This window comes from Glandiceps talaboti, chromosome 22 (genome assembly GCF_964340395.1).
Source record: "Glandiceps talaboti chromosome 22, keGlaTala1.1, whole genome shotgun sequence".
Lineage (NCBI taxonomy): Eukaryota > Metazoa > Hemichordata > Enteropneusta > Spengelidae > Glandiceps > Glandiceps talaboti.
In genome coordinates, this window is record NC_135570.1 from 6,096,390 (window position 1) to 6,115,611 (window position 19,222).

General features: G+C 33.7%; 1 protein-coding gene across 1 annotated transcript in view; it reads right to left on the minus strand.

Annotated features, from left to right (window-relative positions):
- Positions 1-19,222, minus strand: part of LOC144451961 (calcium-activated potassium channel subunit alpha-1-like) — a 144,575-nt gene that overhangs the window by 29,577 nt on the left and 95,776 nt on the right. The window contains exons 13-19 of the mRNA XM_078142889.1: positions 19,102-19,211; positions 18,572-18,640; positions 13,950-14,036; positions 13,363-13,439; positions 7,314-7,376; positions 4,408-4,452; positions 3,348-3,435 (exon numbers count right to left, since the gene is read on the minus strand). Of these exons, the coding sequence (XP_077999015.1) occupies positions 3,348-3,435; positions 4,408-4,452; positions 7,314-7,376; positions 13,363-13,439; positions 13,950-14,036; positions 18,572-18,640; positions 19,102-19,211 (539 nt within the window). The remainder of the gene's footprint in view (positions 1-3,347; positions 3,436-4,407; positions 4,453-7,313; positions 7,377-13,362; positions 13,440-13,949; positions 14,037-18,571; positions 18,641-19,101; positions 19,212-19,222) is intronic.

A 19,222-nucleotide genomic window follows, 5' to 3' on the forward strand; every position in this document is an offset into this window, starting at 1 on the left:
AAATCTTACGAATTCATGCCAAAATGTAACCACTTGCTGTTCTAATATATGCATCCTTGCATTAAAACAAGTCCCTACCATGAAAGTGAATCTTCTTTTCAAACATGTAAATCAGCAAAATATGCTAATTAGTATAATTAATATGCATAAATTTTATCCAAAATGTAATCAAATATTGTATGGCAAAAGGATAAGTATCTTTAGCTGGCTCTATTTCATTTGTATATGCGAAAAACATCAAATATGCTAATAAGGCTCAGCCTCATAAATTTTCATGCAAAAAAAAAGTATTTTTAATTGATATTGTTGAACTAAAAATTACAGCATGTCTACAACTTTTACTCAGTGTAGGCCAAATATTTTGAAAAATACATGATTGTATATTTAAAAATGGAAAATATGCTAATGAGCTAATTAATATACATGTACTTGTATTCAAAAATTAACCAGATTGTTCTACCTCATAATTATCCTTGTTACAAAATCCCGGCCATCAAAGCAAATCCTTCATGAGGTACAAAAATTATCAAAAATATGCTAATTAGTATGTTAGAATGAACGGATTTTAACCCCAAATTTAGAATATATTGTTTAACCCAAACACTTATGTCTGAAGCAAGTGAAACTTCATTTAAGTGACGTTATTGAGATACATATGAAAACCAGGGAATCAGCAAATATAATAAATTATGTAAATATGGCTAATTAATATGCACTGATTTTGCCATAATCCTATCTTTTCTAGCTATACAATTAGTGTCTGTTTATCAAATTTCATTAAAAACCAGCGTTTGTTGAGATAATCAGAATAAATACACACACACACACACACACACACACACACACACACACACACACACAGTGTCACACAGACAGACAGATATTGGTATACCATTAGCTTCCCCTGTGAGACCTTATGAAAGATATCAAAAATTTAAGTTCATTCAAATTTATTTCAAATAGCCACAAACTTATCTTGAAATTTTTTTGGAGAAATAAAATATCAATCTTCTACATTTCTTATGATTTACTGAAAACTTCATCTGACAATTTCTGGAAAATTTGGTAAGATTTAAATTTTTGAAAGGCACTGCTAAGGATGCATCCTCCTCACCACCAGGTATCAGGTAAATTGATAATGCATAAAGCTACATAAACCTTGCAATGCATGGTAAGTGGTTAGTAATAGAAATGAGACTGAGGTAAGATTTGGGTTCAGGGGGTAATGTTGGATCAACTAGGATCAATGTATAGCAATACAATTGGGTAGTGTGGGGTGAGACATACATGACATTTGGGTTAAAAGTGGGTTCATAGGATGAAATTGGGTTGGCACAAATGATGATGGTACATGTACTTGCCAGGGCATAAACTTAGGTAGTGTGGGGTGAGACATACATGGACATGACATTTGGGTTAAAGATGGGTTCACAGGGAGAAATAGGGTTGACCATGATCACGGTGCATGTATACCCTAAGGGTAAAAATGTGGGTGAGACTTGGGCAATAAAGGAGATCAGATACACTCATTGCAGCTTTAAGAACAACTTTGTGCACTTCCCACAGGCATGTATACTTTCAATACCGTTATTAACCATTCTCCCATTTAGGCCCAATTTGTTTAATTTTTGCTGGGAAGGGATCATACTAAGAACCTTATCAACCTGCATACAAATGAAACAGAAGTCAATACTTTTGCCGCACTGATGAGCTTGTAGTTCTAGGTTTGTTGACTAATGCTGTTGTCTTTACTTGACTGTACAGACTCTTGCTTCGAGGTCTGTCAGTATCATTTCCACATGGGAAAGAAAGTGGGTTAGTCTTAAAGAATCGGAGTAATCACTTGTACTGTATATTAGCAAGCTTCTTGTTTTGAAAGGTACCTTACATAAGGCTTATTGACAGCTTTATTATGGTTGTGAGATGTGACAGATTCCTGATGTTGTGCCTTTTACTTCAGACACTTTGAGCAGACTTTTCTTTTTGTTTATTGGACAACTATGGCTGTGCCTTGATAGAATATTACTATGTATGAAGCAAGAACTCAATACAATTACAAAATGTACTTGTTCTAGTCATCATAATTTATTCTATCAAAAGAACTAGATGTACTGTAGATTGTTTCCACAAAAAATCCCCTAAGAATACCTTTCATCACAAGAAACATTCAAAACAGCAATTCAAGATAATACTTAAATCTACATCGCTTCATACCAACACCTGATCATGATCATTGAGGGAGCCATCATTAAATATGGTCGGAGGGGAGAGGAGCAGCTGTAAGATTTTCAGGGCTGAAATGGAAAATCAACATAGGCAGGGGTGGGAAGGACTTTAAAATTTGAAAATGTCGGATTCACTCATAAACATAAAATGTATTGTGAGTAAATTTGCCATTTAATTTGCTGCAAATGACTTCCTAAAAAAATACAATTTTACAAAAGCTTGTACAATTTCTCCGACCCCCCTCATTAATGATGGCTCCATTATGTGACCAAAGACTAATTATGTTTGAGTGGAACATACATATTAAACTCTATATCACAATGTGTAAGTAATACTGTACAAATTTCATGACTAATAGCCTTATAGTACACAACATGAAATCTGCAATTTCACCAGTATTTTAATATTGAGACAAATTTTTCACCCAAGCAATCATGCTCAGATCGTTAGCTATAAAACAAATTCAGGGAATCACAGATTACTGTCACCATTCTAACCAACAGCAGTACAACACAACATGATAATAATAACAATATAATTAATTACTTTGAAACAAAGCATCATATTCATATTCAATTAAAAAATATATATACATTATGTAATTTGTATAAACATTAATTTAAAACTAATTAGCATAAACATTATATAAATTTGTAGTTATACAAAATACACCATATTACATAACCTAAACATTCCAAAAAGGCAATATATGTCATATGCCCAATCACAGGATGAGACTACTTGTAATCACAAAGCAATAGGCAATACATCCAATAATAGGGTGATATGTAAAAGGCAATAAAGGCAATATGTTCCCAGTAATAGGACGATATTCCCTACCACAAGGCAATAAAGGCAACAGTCATGTACAAAGCAATATGCCAAATGATAAGATGGAACTTAAAACTACGAGAGAATAAATTTAGGTAATACACCCAATAATAGGGTGATACTTCCAACAACAAGGCAATAACTGATGCCCAATAGGAAGTGATACTCCAAATTACAAGGCAATAAAGACGATATTTCTCCATTGACAATGATACTCCCAGCTACAAGGCAATAAAGGCAATATATACCCAATAATAGGGTGAAAGATATTAACTATGAAATAAGCATACCTTGGACCATGTCTATGAGGTGATCCTCCAGGACTGATATTCCCATTGAATTTACCCTTTTCTAGATTTGAAGGAATTGTTGATAATGCTGTGGAATAACAAGAAAGAATTTCTTTTGTTTTAACACAAAATTTTTTCTGAACTCTTACTTTCAAGCATATGACAAATATACCTATACCAATGCTTTGTATGCTAGTTTAATGAATACATTGTAATACTTGTAAAAAAAAAATCAATGCTGTCACATGCATACATTCCTTGCAGCTGTCTAACACTTGCATCCCGCGGTGCAGGTGGGCTGTAATTCAAAAGATACAATTTTGTGTGTTTGAAGAAATAAAAATTGACTTCAGGCAAGACTTTGACCTTGACCTTGACCCGAATGATGACCCCATGTCTAGACAACAGTATGGTTTTAATAATTCCATGCTCAAGATTGCATTCATATCCACTGAGGCTCAATGTTCAAATTTCAAGACTTCTTCGATTCAACAAGACAGTGTAACTTTTAGTGAATTCTGTTGTGTTTTTTATAAGTAAGAAACTTTTCATTTATGAATAACTTTAAACAGGCAATGCAACAAACTAAATGATGAAAAAATCAGATCAAAGAGTTACAATACAAACAAGTTGACCAGAGATGATAACAGGAAATATTTCATGAAATCAAATTGAAATGACAGGCTGAGACAGAGCTGATGTGAGCAAGACTTGAAGCGTTCTTATCTTTAATTACCACTATCGGTTACCATTGAGGTCCCCCTTTCGGTGAAATTGGCATTTATGCTTCCAGAATGTTATTGCATTTATGAACATCATGCATATGATCAAATCTCTAAGCCTAAGAGTTGTTTAACAGCATGGAATTGATAAGATGAGAGGAAAAGACCAGGGAGATGAGCAAACCACAATACAACACAGCACAGCTTAACATCACACAAATGGCTGCATATAGCATGATACATTTGTTAGTAGTCATGATTTGTTTAATAGTTGCCATGGTAATTGCTTAGTCTGCACAGCAATCTTCTACGCAGCGAATTGGGCAGTATGTCATTACCTTTGCGTTCCTTGCCTGTTGGATTGTAAGGTGGTATTCTGGATTCTACATATACACGTGGCAAAAAGCAGTGTGGGGAGAAGTGCAGGGTATTAATTAATTGCAGGTGAAAAAAACACAAATTAATTACATTACAAATGTGCAACTTACAGTGCTTAGGAAAAGCCATTTATATTTAACTCTTATAGAAAGTTACATATATTCTACTGCATGTTCATTTGGTTATTGCAACTGCTGGGTGGCTTTTGCCAAACTGAGCACTGCAAGTTAACCGTCTACATACATTTGTATTTGCTGTAAAGGAAATCTCTTACACAAAAGCTATTGAAACGAAGGTGAAAATAACAGTGAATAATGTCTTATTGTTCATAAGGTGTGACATGGCAGAGACTTATCTAGCGAACACGCATTCTGAAATTATACAGAAAGAGACAATCACATTTATAATCACATTGAAAATACCTGGGGTGACGCAACATGGCATGAATATTTATTTATTAAATTCAAATTGAACAATTTGAAAAATAGGAACACTTAATACATCCATGTTGTTTTTCAAAATGAAAGTATGTCCATATATGGAATTAAAAGTGCAAGGCAGGTTCAAATGCAAATATGGAGACTGACATTGCATATTTCAACCCACACAAAATGAATTACATTGAGACCAGTTCGTAAAGAAATTAAAATGTTCGTGAAACTGTATAACGACAATAAACTGATAAATGACCAAAAAAAATGTATGAAAAAATTGATTATCTTTAGATATCAGAATATGTATTTCTAAATTTCCATTGACGAGTTTCCTCTGGTGGCAGGGGAAAATATGATTAATTGTTTTGCCCTTTAAATTTGACAGTTTGATAGATGACCACTTGGTGGCACTATAACCATACAACATGACCGCTTGGTGGTGCTATAATCATTCCACACAGAATGACTACAAATTGCGCATTCTGTCGCCGTTATTAATATTCAGGACATATTTATATTCTTATAAACTTGTAATGTTTTCTGTTTTGTTTTAACAGAGTTGCCAAATGCATGACATAGACATGTTTCTATGAAGCAGAATGACCCGGGTATCAAATCCATATTTTGAGTTTGAATGTGTTCAACTTGGCTTATAATAAAAATATAAAAATTAATACTTTAAAGAATTTGTAAATATAATCAATAATGAAATATCATGCTGGGTCTTTAAAATCCTGATAGAAACTACCCATATTTTGAGTTGGAATGTGTTCAACTTGGCTTGTAAGTGGTACAAGAATTTGTAAAAATATACTCAATAATGAAATAGCACTCTGGGGTCTTCTAAATCCTGACAGAAACTAATACCTAAAACATGACAAATTGCAATGTCATTGATGGGAGTGTTACTACAAGATGACACAGCTACCTAATGAGAAATAATCTGTATTCTAATTTTTTCATAATTGGGTGATCACGAGTACCGATATCAACACTTGTTAACAACAAAACAGTAAATCAGCTATATTTAACCATAAATATGAATTATGGATATGACACTTGCATCATATGCTAGCTGATTAAAAATACGACATTTAGTATTTCTAATTTCAAAGTGCATTCTCTCTACCTATCAAGTGCTAACTACGAAATATACCGTATTGCTGATATTTACAGATACATATTTTGTATGATCTTTGTGAAAATAAGTTATTTACAAAACAATTTGGCAACACATCACAACAAATTTAATTTGGCATGTGCCATATGGTTGATGTTTATTGTACTGCTTGTGTATAATATGAACAATATAAATTTTTAATAGGGTTCTCTAATATGATATCCAGATGAGGTGCTTTTGTTGGTTGGCCAGAATTCTGTGTCATGTTGTGATCACTACATAGATAGCTCTAATCTATCCCAAGTTCACACGCCATGTTGAAGTTGATTTATTTGTTTTTTTTTACACATACATTGGGTTTTTGTTATATTAAACAAATCTTAATATATTAAAAATATTTTTTTTTAAATACTGATAACGTCATTCTCCACAAAAAATCATCACATACAAATTTCACGCTACTCTCAAATATGTATTTCAGTCCCATCGATGACTAAACCCTCTTACTGTTATCATTCACAATGTACAATAATGCCGGGGGTCAGGCTAGACTAGCTGTAAGTTATTTGTTGACTCCCCATTTACCTTTCTCTTTTTTGTGTTTTTTGTTACAATTATTTTGTAATCATAAATTTACATTTGGGTAAATAAACCCTTATATATTTTATTTAAATACACTAAACATAGATACTAGGGTTACTTCACAACACATTATTTTGTAGTTTTTGTAGATTGATTGATTTTGATGTGAGTGTGACTTCATCTCCAATGTAACTAATGAATGCAACAAGTCTATTACTAACTTTTATAGGAAGTTTGATTTTGATGTGTGTGTGTGACTTCATCTCTAATGTAACTAATGAATGCAACAAGTCTATTACTAACTTTTATAGGAAGTTTGATTTTGATATGTGTGTGTGACTTCATCTCTAATGTAACTAATGAATGCACCAAGTCTATTACTAACTTTTATAGGAAGTTTGATTTTGATATGTGTGCATGACTTCATTTCTAACATAACTAATGAATGCACCAAGTCTATTACTAACTTATATATGAAGTTGTGTTGAATTATATGGTTGTGTAAATGGTGACAATTAAAACAGTGAAAAGTTGACATTGAATGCACATGACATCAACTTGTATGACAAGATATGACAAAACCATACAAGAATTGATCCCAAAGAAAACGACCCAGAGCTTCCCTCCAATACCAACCACAGTCATGATATATATGGTAATTATCCCTGGTGAAAAAAAATATTGAGATGAAAAGAGATGAAGTGTAGAGACTTAGAGAAGAAAATCTTACCAGATACATCCTCTTTGATACTTTTTGTATATTCCGCATCATAAAGCAATGGCAATCGTTTTTCTTCACGAAGAAACAGCAGTAAGAGATAGCACACCAGAAGAAAAGGAGAGAGGAATAAAGAAAGAAAAACAGTATGAAAGAAGGAAAATATAGACTCCTTATACTGGCATATGTGTAAAGGGTAGATTCTGAAACTGAAATTAATTGTACCATTAACTTCAGTCATCCTCTATATGTACATTCAAAAACTCTTACATGTTTTCATTTTCAATCAACTTTGAGAAGTTTTTGAAAGCCTAAAGGTTCCAGCGAGACATTTACAAGTACCAACATGGGTGCCTGTGTATTAAATATACATGTACATGGAAAGCTACGTAATAAACAAGGTTGTTATGATCATGTGATATACAATATATAGCCATATAATACACGTGGCTGTTCAAGTAATATATATGGGTAGCCATGTAATAAACATAGCTGTTCAGGTAATATACATGGGTAGCCATGTAATAAACATGGCTTTTCAGGTAATATACATAGGTAGCCATGTAATAAAAATGTAATATATCTGAACTGTTATATTGTGATTAAAATGAGCACTCTCACTACTCTAATACTCTACATATTTGTTGTATTAAACACAGCAGAAGAGTAAAATCCACATATGCCAGTTTGGAGAAGATTAAGTAACTATATAATAATTCCCCAACATGAAAAACAGAAGAAAGCATTTGACATAAAGTTCATTTTCTGTTAGAATCATATGATAAAAGTAAATAATATTATTTCATGATAGCAGCCAGCATAATACACTTAGAAGTCAGCATTCAAACAAGGGAATATATCATGAGATGATTCCACATGCCATACAACATTTCTACAAATAAAACATTGTATGAGAAGTAATTTTCGTAAATTGCTAGCTTAGGATAAAATCATAGAGCAGGCAAATAGTAAGCATGTACAACCAAGCAGAAACGCACTGTACTAAGAAGGTAAACTGATGAGAATATACATGTAAAATATTGTGGATTCAACTCCAATGATACTGGATGTTTAGTAAACACAAGACATTGTGAGTATCTTGAATGAAGAATATATGATGAACAACAACAACACATTATATACAAATGGGTTTTTACACAGTGGAGGATTACAGGTTGGGAAAACTGTGGATTTACAGTCAAGATTATGGAAGACAACAAATGGAACAGAACTAAGTGCAAGACTGCTAATGATATGTCTATGCCACTATAGGTGGGTCTATGCATGGTTACTGGTGGTATTATCTATGCCATTGTAGGTGGGTCTATGCATGGTTACACTGGTGGTATTGTCTATGCCATTGTAGGTGGGTCTATGCATGGTTACACTGGTGGTATTGTCTATGCCATTGTAGGTGGGTCTATGCATGGTTACACTGGTGGTATTATCTATGCCATTGTAGGTGGGTCTATGCATGGTTACACTGGTGGTATTGTCTATGCCATTGTAGGTGGGTCTATGCATGGTTACACTGGTGGTACTGTCTATGCCACTATAGGTGGGTCTATGCATGGTTACACTGGTGATATTGTCTATGCCATTGTAGGTGGGTCTAATAATGCATGGTTACTGGTGGTATGTCTGTGCTATTGTAGGTGGGTCTATGCATGGTTACTGGTGGTATGTCTATGCCATTGATGATGGGTCCATGGTTACTGGTGGTATTGTCTATAGTCACTGATGGTGGGTCTATGCATGGTTACACTGGTGGTATTGTCTATAGACCATGGTGGTATTTTCTATAGTCATTGATGGTGGGTCTATGCATGGTTATACTGATGGTATTGTCTATGCCATTGTAGGTGGGTCTATGCATGTTACTGGTGGTATTATCTATAGTCATAGCTGGTGGGTCTTTGCATAGTTATACTGGTGGTATTGTCTATAGTCTTTGCATGGTTATACTGGTGGTATGGCACTTGCAATTGATGGTGGGTCTATGCATGAAGAATAGTGGTATGTCTATAGCCATTGGTGGTGGGTCTACATGTATGTACTGAGTCACAGCATGTAATACAGTATGTGGGCATATGAAACATAGATTTATACACTGAGATATGTCATCAGTATGGACGTTGTATTGATCACATCATGGCATGTGACAATGTATATAGGCATAAGATACACAAATTTACATTCGGAGATGACACCAGTATACAGGAATATGATAAAGATTTACACACTGAGATATGACATCAGTATATATTGAGTCATGTTATGTGATAAAGTATATATCGGCATGCTAAACATTGAGATATGACATCAGTATTGAGTCACTGCATGTGATAATGTATATGGACATGTGATACATACATCTATGCATTGAGATGTGACATCAACTATTGAGCCGTGGTACATGTATGTGCTAAAGTATATGGCCATGTGACATACAGTATACATTGCATACATTGAAGTATGACATCACTATATGAGTCACTGCATGTGATACACACATTTATACAGAGATATGACATCACAACTGAGTCATGGTATGTGATAAAGGACTTATACATAGAGATATGATATCACAACTGAGTCATGACATGTGATAAAGGACTTATACATAGAGATATGATATCACAACTGAGTCATGACATGTGATAAAGGACTTATACATAGAGATATGACATCACAACTGAGTCATGACATGTGATAAAAGACTTATACATAGAGATGTGACACCATAACTGAGTCATGACATGTGATAAAGTGTAATGCATATGATACATGACTTTACACATTGAAAAATTACGTCATTATTGAGTCATAGCATGTGATAAAGTATATGGCCATGTGATACACCGATTTATACACAGAAATATGACATCATAGCTGCATCATGGCATGTGATAAAGTATATGGGCATGTGATACATATACAAACACGACATCACTACTGCGTGATACTATGATAAGTAGATGGGCGCATGATAAAATAGGCATGTAATACAATGTACACTGATTAATACTTGTAAGCATGACATAAAAAATCACGTCATGGTATATGTTATACAGTATATGATAACATTCTTGAACTCTTGTGATGTGACAGTGAGTTTTACACACACATATGATGGCCAATATCTGGGCAATGGATAGTAACATACCTCTGTCATAAACTACACATTAACAATGGGGGAAAGAAGAGAGTAGAGAATAAGTGGATGACAACATAACTAGTATCCTAAAGTGCAAGTAGGGTGGATTGACATTGGAGTATGGTTTGGGGGTCAAATGCAACACTGGGACACAAAGTCAGTAAGATTTAGGATCTAGGATGAAGATTGCCACCCAGTCATTAAAAAACATTTCAAAAAATCGTCAATTTCTGTACTTTTATTTTAATATAAGCAAACATTTTAAAAATAGAATCAGTTAGTGTTTGTTAATGCTTAGCTATCCTATCAATATTGACCACATACTCTCATATAGTGTGAATGTGATAAAGTGGGTTTATTTTGACGACATTTCATGTTGAACATACAGAATACAGCAATCTATTCTCCTAAACTACAAACATTATCTATTTGAGAGTTTATGTGCACTGAGTCTATACAGACAAATACATGAATACAAAGACAACACATTTTAGACAAAACACACGAAAAGGGAACATTTATAAACACAGACCACGGGATTCGATGAACAACCAAACAACAGAAAACGTACAACATAGTACAAACATAGACCTTGGAGTCTGCTCCAAGATCTATGGTACAACATAGAAAAGGAACACATGCATCAAGGTTATGATCTTAATACAGCAATATTAGTTTAATTTGTTTCATAAACAAAGATCTTTTAACTTTAAAACCAAGCTCATTTTGTAAACCATGTAAAATATAGTGGTGTGCTTTTTATTTTATTTTCACTTGCAAACATCATATGTATTATAAAAGAACATTTTAGAATATCCGTTTTCTTAAATTTTAAAATCAGAATGAATAATTTTTTTGGTAAAAATGTTGTAAATTATATTTTGTTTTTTCACTTGAAAGGACGAAATCAGACCAGAAAGAGACAAATACACAGTTCTTCACGCTGAGATCTCCTAAACAGATTGCACTATAAATTGCTTTTTTAAAGGACAACCTGTATGATAATATACAGCGTGTTGCAGATTACTGTTCACTCTCTCTGTTTGATAAAATTGAACAGAAACCAATAACTTATAAAAAACTGAACATCCTACACTTTTAAGATAACAAGATCGCAATTTCTTGCTACATTTATTCTGAATGATATAAACCAATTGTACGGCAACTACAGACACGGATAAGACATGGATGCCAATGTTTTCGATGTCTACATTTGATGTATGCACGATGGCACATTAATTGATTTCACTTCGACAAAATGTCGCAAGAAACTTTATCCATTCAATTTTGCTATGTTGAAGTGTAGCATGTATAGTTTCTTATTGGTTTCTGTGTGGTTGTATCAAACAGACAGTGAACGGTAACCTGCAATGCACTGTACAATATTAGCATAATAGTTATGCTATAATGTAGTCCATTACAGCATAACTATCCAACACAATATACAGGCTGTAATGTAAAACCATGTTTGCAAAGTTGTACCTGTTCGATATTGAAAACATTGTTTTCCTTAAAATTATTGGAACTTGATTTCATTCTCAATGTTAGGTTTATCTAAACTCTGGTTGTATGCAAACTCAAGGATTTTGGTCAAAACATTTTGTGTTTTATGCAATGTTGTGAGTTGAATGACAATAAAATTCAACAATACTGAACAGACTGAGAAATGTACACAAATAGGAAGTGAAAATTATCAAATGTTAGGAAATCAAGACTCTTTGATGGTACATGTACACTGTTATGACCTATACATCTACAAATATATATTAATACTGTGGGTTATAGCACTTTTGCTTTTGATGCCATGATAACAAACATTACGCTGACACAGTCCACTTATATAGTCTCTTCGCAAGCAGCCATACTGTCAGTGCTATCTCATCACCAGTGGCAAACTTTCATGACCTTTCATGTATGTGACCATGGTCATGTGACCCCAATTTGCATCTTACTAGACATCTGGTGTTCTCTAGTAATTATTATATGATTAGAAGCCGTTCAAGAGCTAGAAAAATACGTATTATTGGCTGTGAAGGCAATCTAACAATATAATCAATCGGTATTCTTTCACATAATACACCTATGCAAGAATGGTGTGGTCACACAAAAGGTCATAAAAGTAGCCTATTACACCTTCCCTTGTTTGTAACATCTAAAGCCTGAACTATCAAGCATTGATATTTTCATATTGACTCTATACAAAATGGTTGAAGACACTGTCATGATTTTCATGTATGTAACACACCCTCACATTGCTAAGCTGGTAACCAACAATCCCAAGCTCCTATACATTTATACTGATAAGTATCTGCCATCAGTAGCAGCCGGTCATAATTGTTTTCTGATTGCATGGTTCCATGAGACATCTTGTAGACAAGATTGTGGCATGCACCATATATCCAATATGGCTACATGTACTACCGATAACAGCATTATTTGAACCAGAAATGGAAGCCAGTGAAGGTAGAAACTTCTGGTAACACTGCATATGAGCTTGCATATCATATGTATCACTTACAGTAAGTTTTTATGTGGACTTCAATTTCAAAATGACTGCATCCATTTGCTGGAGTCTGTGTGTAAAGCTAAGACTTCTAAAAAGTGCCAGGTATATACATTGTCAAGTAAAATGGGGGGGGGGGGGGGTGCCTGTGAAAGTGTACTACATACACAAATACCACAAGTGTCTTCTATACTGAATTTAAAACCCTTGATAGTTCAAGCTGAGTCTACTACACATGTAGGTATCTGGGCAGGAACACTTAACACTAAGGTGAGTGCAACAGCATGGTGTTAAAAACACAGACAAATCTATATGAAATAACATTGACACTTTAAAACAACATTTATCAGAAATTTCCATTAGTTACATATTTTCAAAGAATAAAAAATGACTGAACTTACCATTATCACAGCGGCATTGTTTAATTTTTCTACAATCAACAATATTGCCATGGCAATTCTTGCAGTAATAATAGGCCCTATATTGTAAAAAAAATAAACAAACCGGAGTAAATTTTAACAACATGCAATACCCTTCCCTATTAGTATTACCTTTTAGGTAAGCAATAATACCTTCTCCTATTACCCCTTTGGTCACTCAGAATACCCTCTCCTTTTGCCTCTTGGGTCAGCCAGAATACCCTCCCCTATTACCTCTTGGGTCATCCAGAATACCCTCTCCTATTACCTCTTTGGTCATCCACAATATCCTATCATATTCTTACCTCTTTGGGGCACCTAGAAACCTAGAATACCCCCTCCCCATTTCCTACAGACATCTTGTGTACAGATTATCATCTTCTATAAATACACATACCTAAGAAAATACTGTAAGACCAGTGCCTCTTTCAGGTAACGACATAATTGTCAGGTCACTAACATTTCACCGCAGTACCACATTTAATGGCAATATACAGAAACCTGGAAGTAATCCTCAAAGTCTCACCATTTTGACAGAAATTACCCTAAATAATCTCTCTCATTCTTACCTCTTGACTTCCTGAGCTGATGCTGCAACAAAGAAACCCAGAGTGCCCTCTCTGGTTCGTACTTTGTGACCTGGGTTGATAGCAATCCTGTCAACACAAACACATTTACAGCATTAAAGACATTGCATGTGTACATCTCTCCCAGAATATGTGGAGTCAAGAAGATGATAGTAGAGACCGAGCCGTATAAAATGCATGATCCTCCCTGTAAATGAACCTCTGGTGCATCAGGCTTGAGAAATGACAGAGTGCAAATACAGACAAGACAAACATTTCCAGATCCACAGTACTTCATGCGAGAGAAGATGCACTGCCACCAGGAGATGTTCACAAGGATTTCTCCTTGATTAGATAGTAAACAATAGAATATATTATACAGTTGACAGTTGACCACCTAGTGAATGTCACATATTTCTATTCTAACTTTATCTTTTTGTAAACACGGAATGTTGTCCCAGATCTACAATTAGAAATCTACTCACATCTGATATTGCAAAGATACAAACTGATTAATTTTTTTTCAATCACAAAGTCTGCATTCAAAAATTTGCAATACTTCAAACTGCTCAAATAATTCAAATCTTTCGACCTAAAAGTCTGTTTTATCTAAAGATATTCAGTCATGATATTTACACATGACTAATAATTGTCGTAGACAGGTGGTGAAATGTAAAAGCTCCCATATTTGTTTCATTAGATAGAGAATACGTACAAAGTTTCAATTTATTCACTACAACATCACCTACACATATTCATCTTCAGCCCAACACATGTCTGTTTATATATTACATGACTTGTATTTAATTCAATATTATCTGTTTCCAGATCAAACATTTTATCTGTTCAAGTTTGATATTAATTTCACATTTCTATTCTAACTTGAGCAAAAATGGATGTCAAAAATGGATGTCAAATATGTCATTATGACTAAATGGTAATAGCCCCTCCAAACACCAACACCCTCACCTTCCCTTCCAACACTCCTAAACCAAACAAGAAATGTCGGACAATTCATAATGCAGTGTACATGATGTGACAACTCGCATTGTCAAAAAAATAAGATTATACCATGCACATGTCATGAGAACATTCCAACAGAAAATACACAATTCATTTTCTGATCAAGCTTCATCACAACAACACGCATACATACACATATACATCTGAATATGCTTCACCAATTGTCAGGTGCTTTCAATGTGAATATACAATCATGTAACATTCAACACCACCATAGTCTTCAATACAATCTCACAAATCAAATGTGCAGATGAACTTTATTGTACCCGAGTATTTGGACTCATTTTGCTAGAAATACTCAATGTACATGTATATGTACAGTTATGTTTAATAGTTGTTACAGATGTACATAAACATGTAATGTTATTACAAATCTAGTGTTAGTTCAGATGTTCAAGTATTTTTTTCTACTGATATATAGTTTTATATGACTGTACAAATTCTGATATAATGTGGTTAGTAACAGATGTTGTGTGTTTCTTCTGCTGACATAAACATAGTTTTGGTACATGTACAGTCATAGTTATGGTAAAAAAAAACCCATAGAATTATTCAAGTACAGATCTAGATAGAAATATGTAGAATTCTTTTGATAGTCAACTGTCCTCTGTAATAGAAATTGGTGACTGCATGAAGCCATCAAGCAAGTAAATAGCACTATGACAAAAAATGACATCCACATGGTATGCAGCAAGCTTTCAGGCTGAATACCACAATCAAATGCATACATGTGGTACTGTGGAAAACTGGAAAAAAAAAACATCTCCATGGACCATTAGTATGGACTCAGCTATCATGGTAACCCCAATCCATGACTAACCAAAGGAGGCAACCGTAACTAATCTTACCACGGTCAAACTTACTCAAGAGAACGAGTCTTTTTTTGGTCACTACATGTAGATGAATTAGGACTTTGAAAAATAAAAATGTAACATTTGTAATTAATCAATATGTGAAATCCAAATAAATGTATGTATGTACAATGACAGACGCAATTCAGATTTTTATTGGTGTCTTGTCTACATTAAGATTGATAAATAAATAATAAGCAAAGATATTACAAAACCTAAACACTCGAACAAACTGTATAGTCAATTCAATCATGAAACTATTAGGAGAAGGAAGATTTATTTACTATATTATCAATTTCCTTAGAAGGATTATATCAAGACAAGCAGTGAAACTGGACTACACAGATTCACACAACAGATACGTAGTCACTTTAAACTACACTTTATCTTTATTCCTGATAAAGACTCATATTCTGGATAAAGACAAGATAAGGTAATTTTGTAAAAGTTGTAAAATCAATTTACAGTATTGGAATGGCTCAGTATGCAAATTTCCATGTAATATGCAAATGTTCATAGTAATATTCAAATTCAATATATAATATGCAATTTCCCATTTCATGGGTAAATGTCCCTGATTTCTCAATACAAAAATGAGACCCTTTAATATGCATATGCTGGGCCATTAAAAAAGCAAAAATCAGTCCTTTAATAATCCAAAAGACATTGAGAATCTTTAATAAGGAGATGCAATATTTGTTGTATTTAAGTTGCCTATTTGTTGTATAACTCTGCAGATAGTACTACTTATTTACACAGATCAGGAAGTGTAACACACAAATCTAAGTTTTTTTTCAATAAAGACAGAAGGTTCCTATACCATTTTAGCATATCATTAATTAGCTAGCATTATTTTGCAAGTAACTATACATTACAGGAATATGCAAATTAGTTCTTTTCTATGTAAAGAAGGGACACATGTAATATGTCTCTTAGCATAATTCTCTGATGTATTAGGCCGAGAATAATTATACACGTTTTACATTAAAATCAGCTGAAAAAAAGAAACAGAACATTCCGGCATTTTTGATAGTTAGAGAAAAGAGTTTACTAGTTTAAACTTGAAAGGGTGATGAGAGAATGATGATGTGAAGATATACTAGACAGTCAGATTTTACATTATTAAGACTCTTTAAGAGGTAGTTAATATGAAATGTTACACATAAAGAAAACTAATTGTTCATTGAGGATCCGGGCAGGACTCCACCTGGTGTCTGGGCAGGACTCCATCTGGTGTCCAGCCAATCCAGGTGAGGCTAGTTTCACCTGGTGTCCAGCCAAAAGTAAACATGTGGCTATTATAAAAACATACCTATTCCGACTACTACAGGGTGGTTAATTTGCAAGCAGTAAAAATGAATGGAAACTTAAAGGTTAGCCGTGTTAGGGATGATGGATGGAAATGGTGAGATTGGTGAAATTAACTGTAAATAAATTATGCATCAAAACTACATACATCTTGCATAACACTAAGTTCACTGGAAGGAATTCCCAACACAAATATATGAAAGATATATTAGCTATGATATTAAAATCAACATCATATCAGCAAAAAGATAGACCAGGAAGGCAGAAAAAAAAATTCTCGCATCACCTAGGCAATTTAGAATTTACATTAATTTTGAAATGAATCATTGTTTAAGAAAATGCAATGTACTTAAAAGAATGTATGCAATAATGAGAAGATATTTCCAGTAGTATAGGAGTTTATGAGGTGATTTATCAAAAATTTATACTTATACTACAATTAAGTTAGTCTTTCTATTTTTATACTGTATTTTAATACATGTATGAGTTGATTAATATTAATCTGATTATCAAGTATAATTTTACGTATACTTTAATAAGCATTATGCAGCAGTCTGCTTTAAGCAATATACCTTTAACATTTGAGTCAATAACGAAGTCGATACACATATTAGAGAAGATACAGAATCCAAAAATATTGTATCCTTTGCTCAGTTTGCAGCCTGTAAGTTTTATGTGAAAAAATACTGTTTTCTACATTCCATGAGCGTGTACAAACTGGATGTAGTCTTTCAAATTCATAAAACGAAAGAAAATGTTAGATTCTGGACCATGTTTCTTTAATATTTGTATCGACAGCAAGCAAATCTTATGACCTTACAATATTTGATATTAACAGCAGGAATATCAGGATTGATTTACTTTAATCACTCAGTGCTGATAGTGACAAATTTACACACTACAAAATAGATATTACAATAACCTGAGTAGAACAATATTAACATCAAATAACATGATGATTGTCATAGTCAAGATACATGTAGACAGTTGATCTCATTCTAAAAACAAAACACTTGTATAATGAGATACAAGGATAACATGACAACGGACAATGTCAACTTATTTTAATAATACTAATAGTTTTTAATTTGGGTTCCTTAGAGAAGGGATGCAATACACTGAAAGTATCCTTGGTAAAGTGCACGTAGGGTCTTTGGGTCTTCGTTACTCTTACTAGTTTTCAATTCTTCGTTACACAGCTGATACTGTGAACAGAAGGTTTTTACCTGATTTTCACTGAATTAACTATAGTTGTTAAATAGCATATATGTTACACGCAATATAAAAGGGTCATTTTGTACATTATGTGCATAATTAATTATAACAACATAATGTATGACAATGATGAGACTTATCTGTTCACTTCTCCGGATTGGAATTTCAACCCAGAGTAGACAAAGTTGTTTTGAAAGAGATACAAAAACCACAAATAGAATAACTTACGTGCTGTCCTGTGAATCCATGGAGATTTCAACTGCTATCAGAAGTAATTTCAGTTTGGTAAAACAAAACCTAAATGTAATTAAAAACATAAAGCCTTGTTAGCAACTGTTACAGTTACTGTAATATTATGTTCGTAGGGTGCCATTCATGTGATAAACCCTACGTTCAATTTGAGACCTATTTTGAAGGTTGTTATACATTCAGAAACAAAAGTTTGTGACGAGGTTAAAACCAGTAAGTTGGAGATTGCATGCAGATCACTCTTAGCAATTCAACCATCAAATATAGGGATTTAGGAAAGCATACCCTCCCCCCCCCAAAAAAAAAAAAAATACTGAGAATACAGGCGAGTGGGCCCCATTCTTCAACCTGAAAGATACATAACATATTTAGACCAACAGGTTGAAAACATACCCAAAAAGGGCAACACATTATGCATTATCCAATATAGTAAATACTAGAAGGGGTCCCCCCCCCCCCACACACACATTGTCGTTATACAATAAATACATGACTCTATATGAACTCACCCAGACACATCGGTAAATGACATGCCATTAAATGCTGGTGATAGGTACTCTGTATACATCTCATTACCACATCCTGCTAAATAATGCTTCTGCCATGTATCCTTATTGATCTGCAATCATA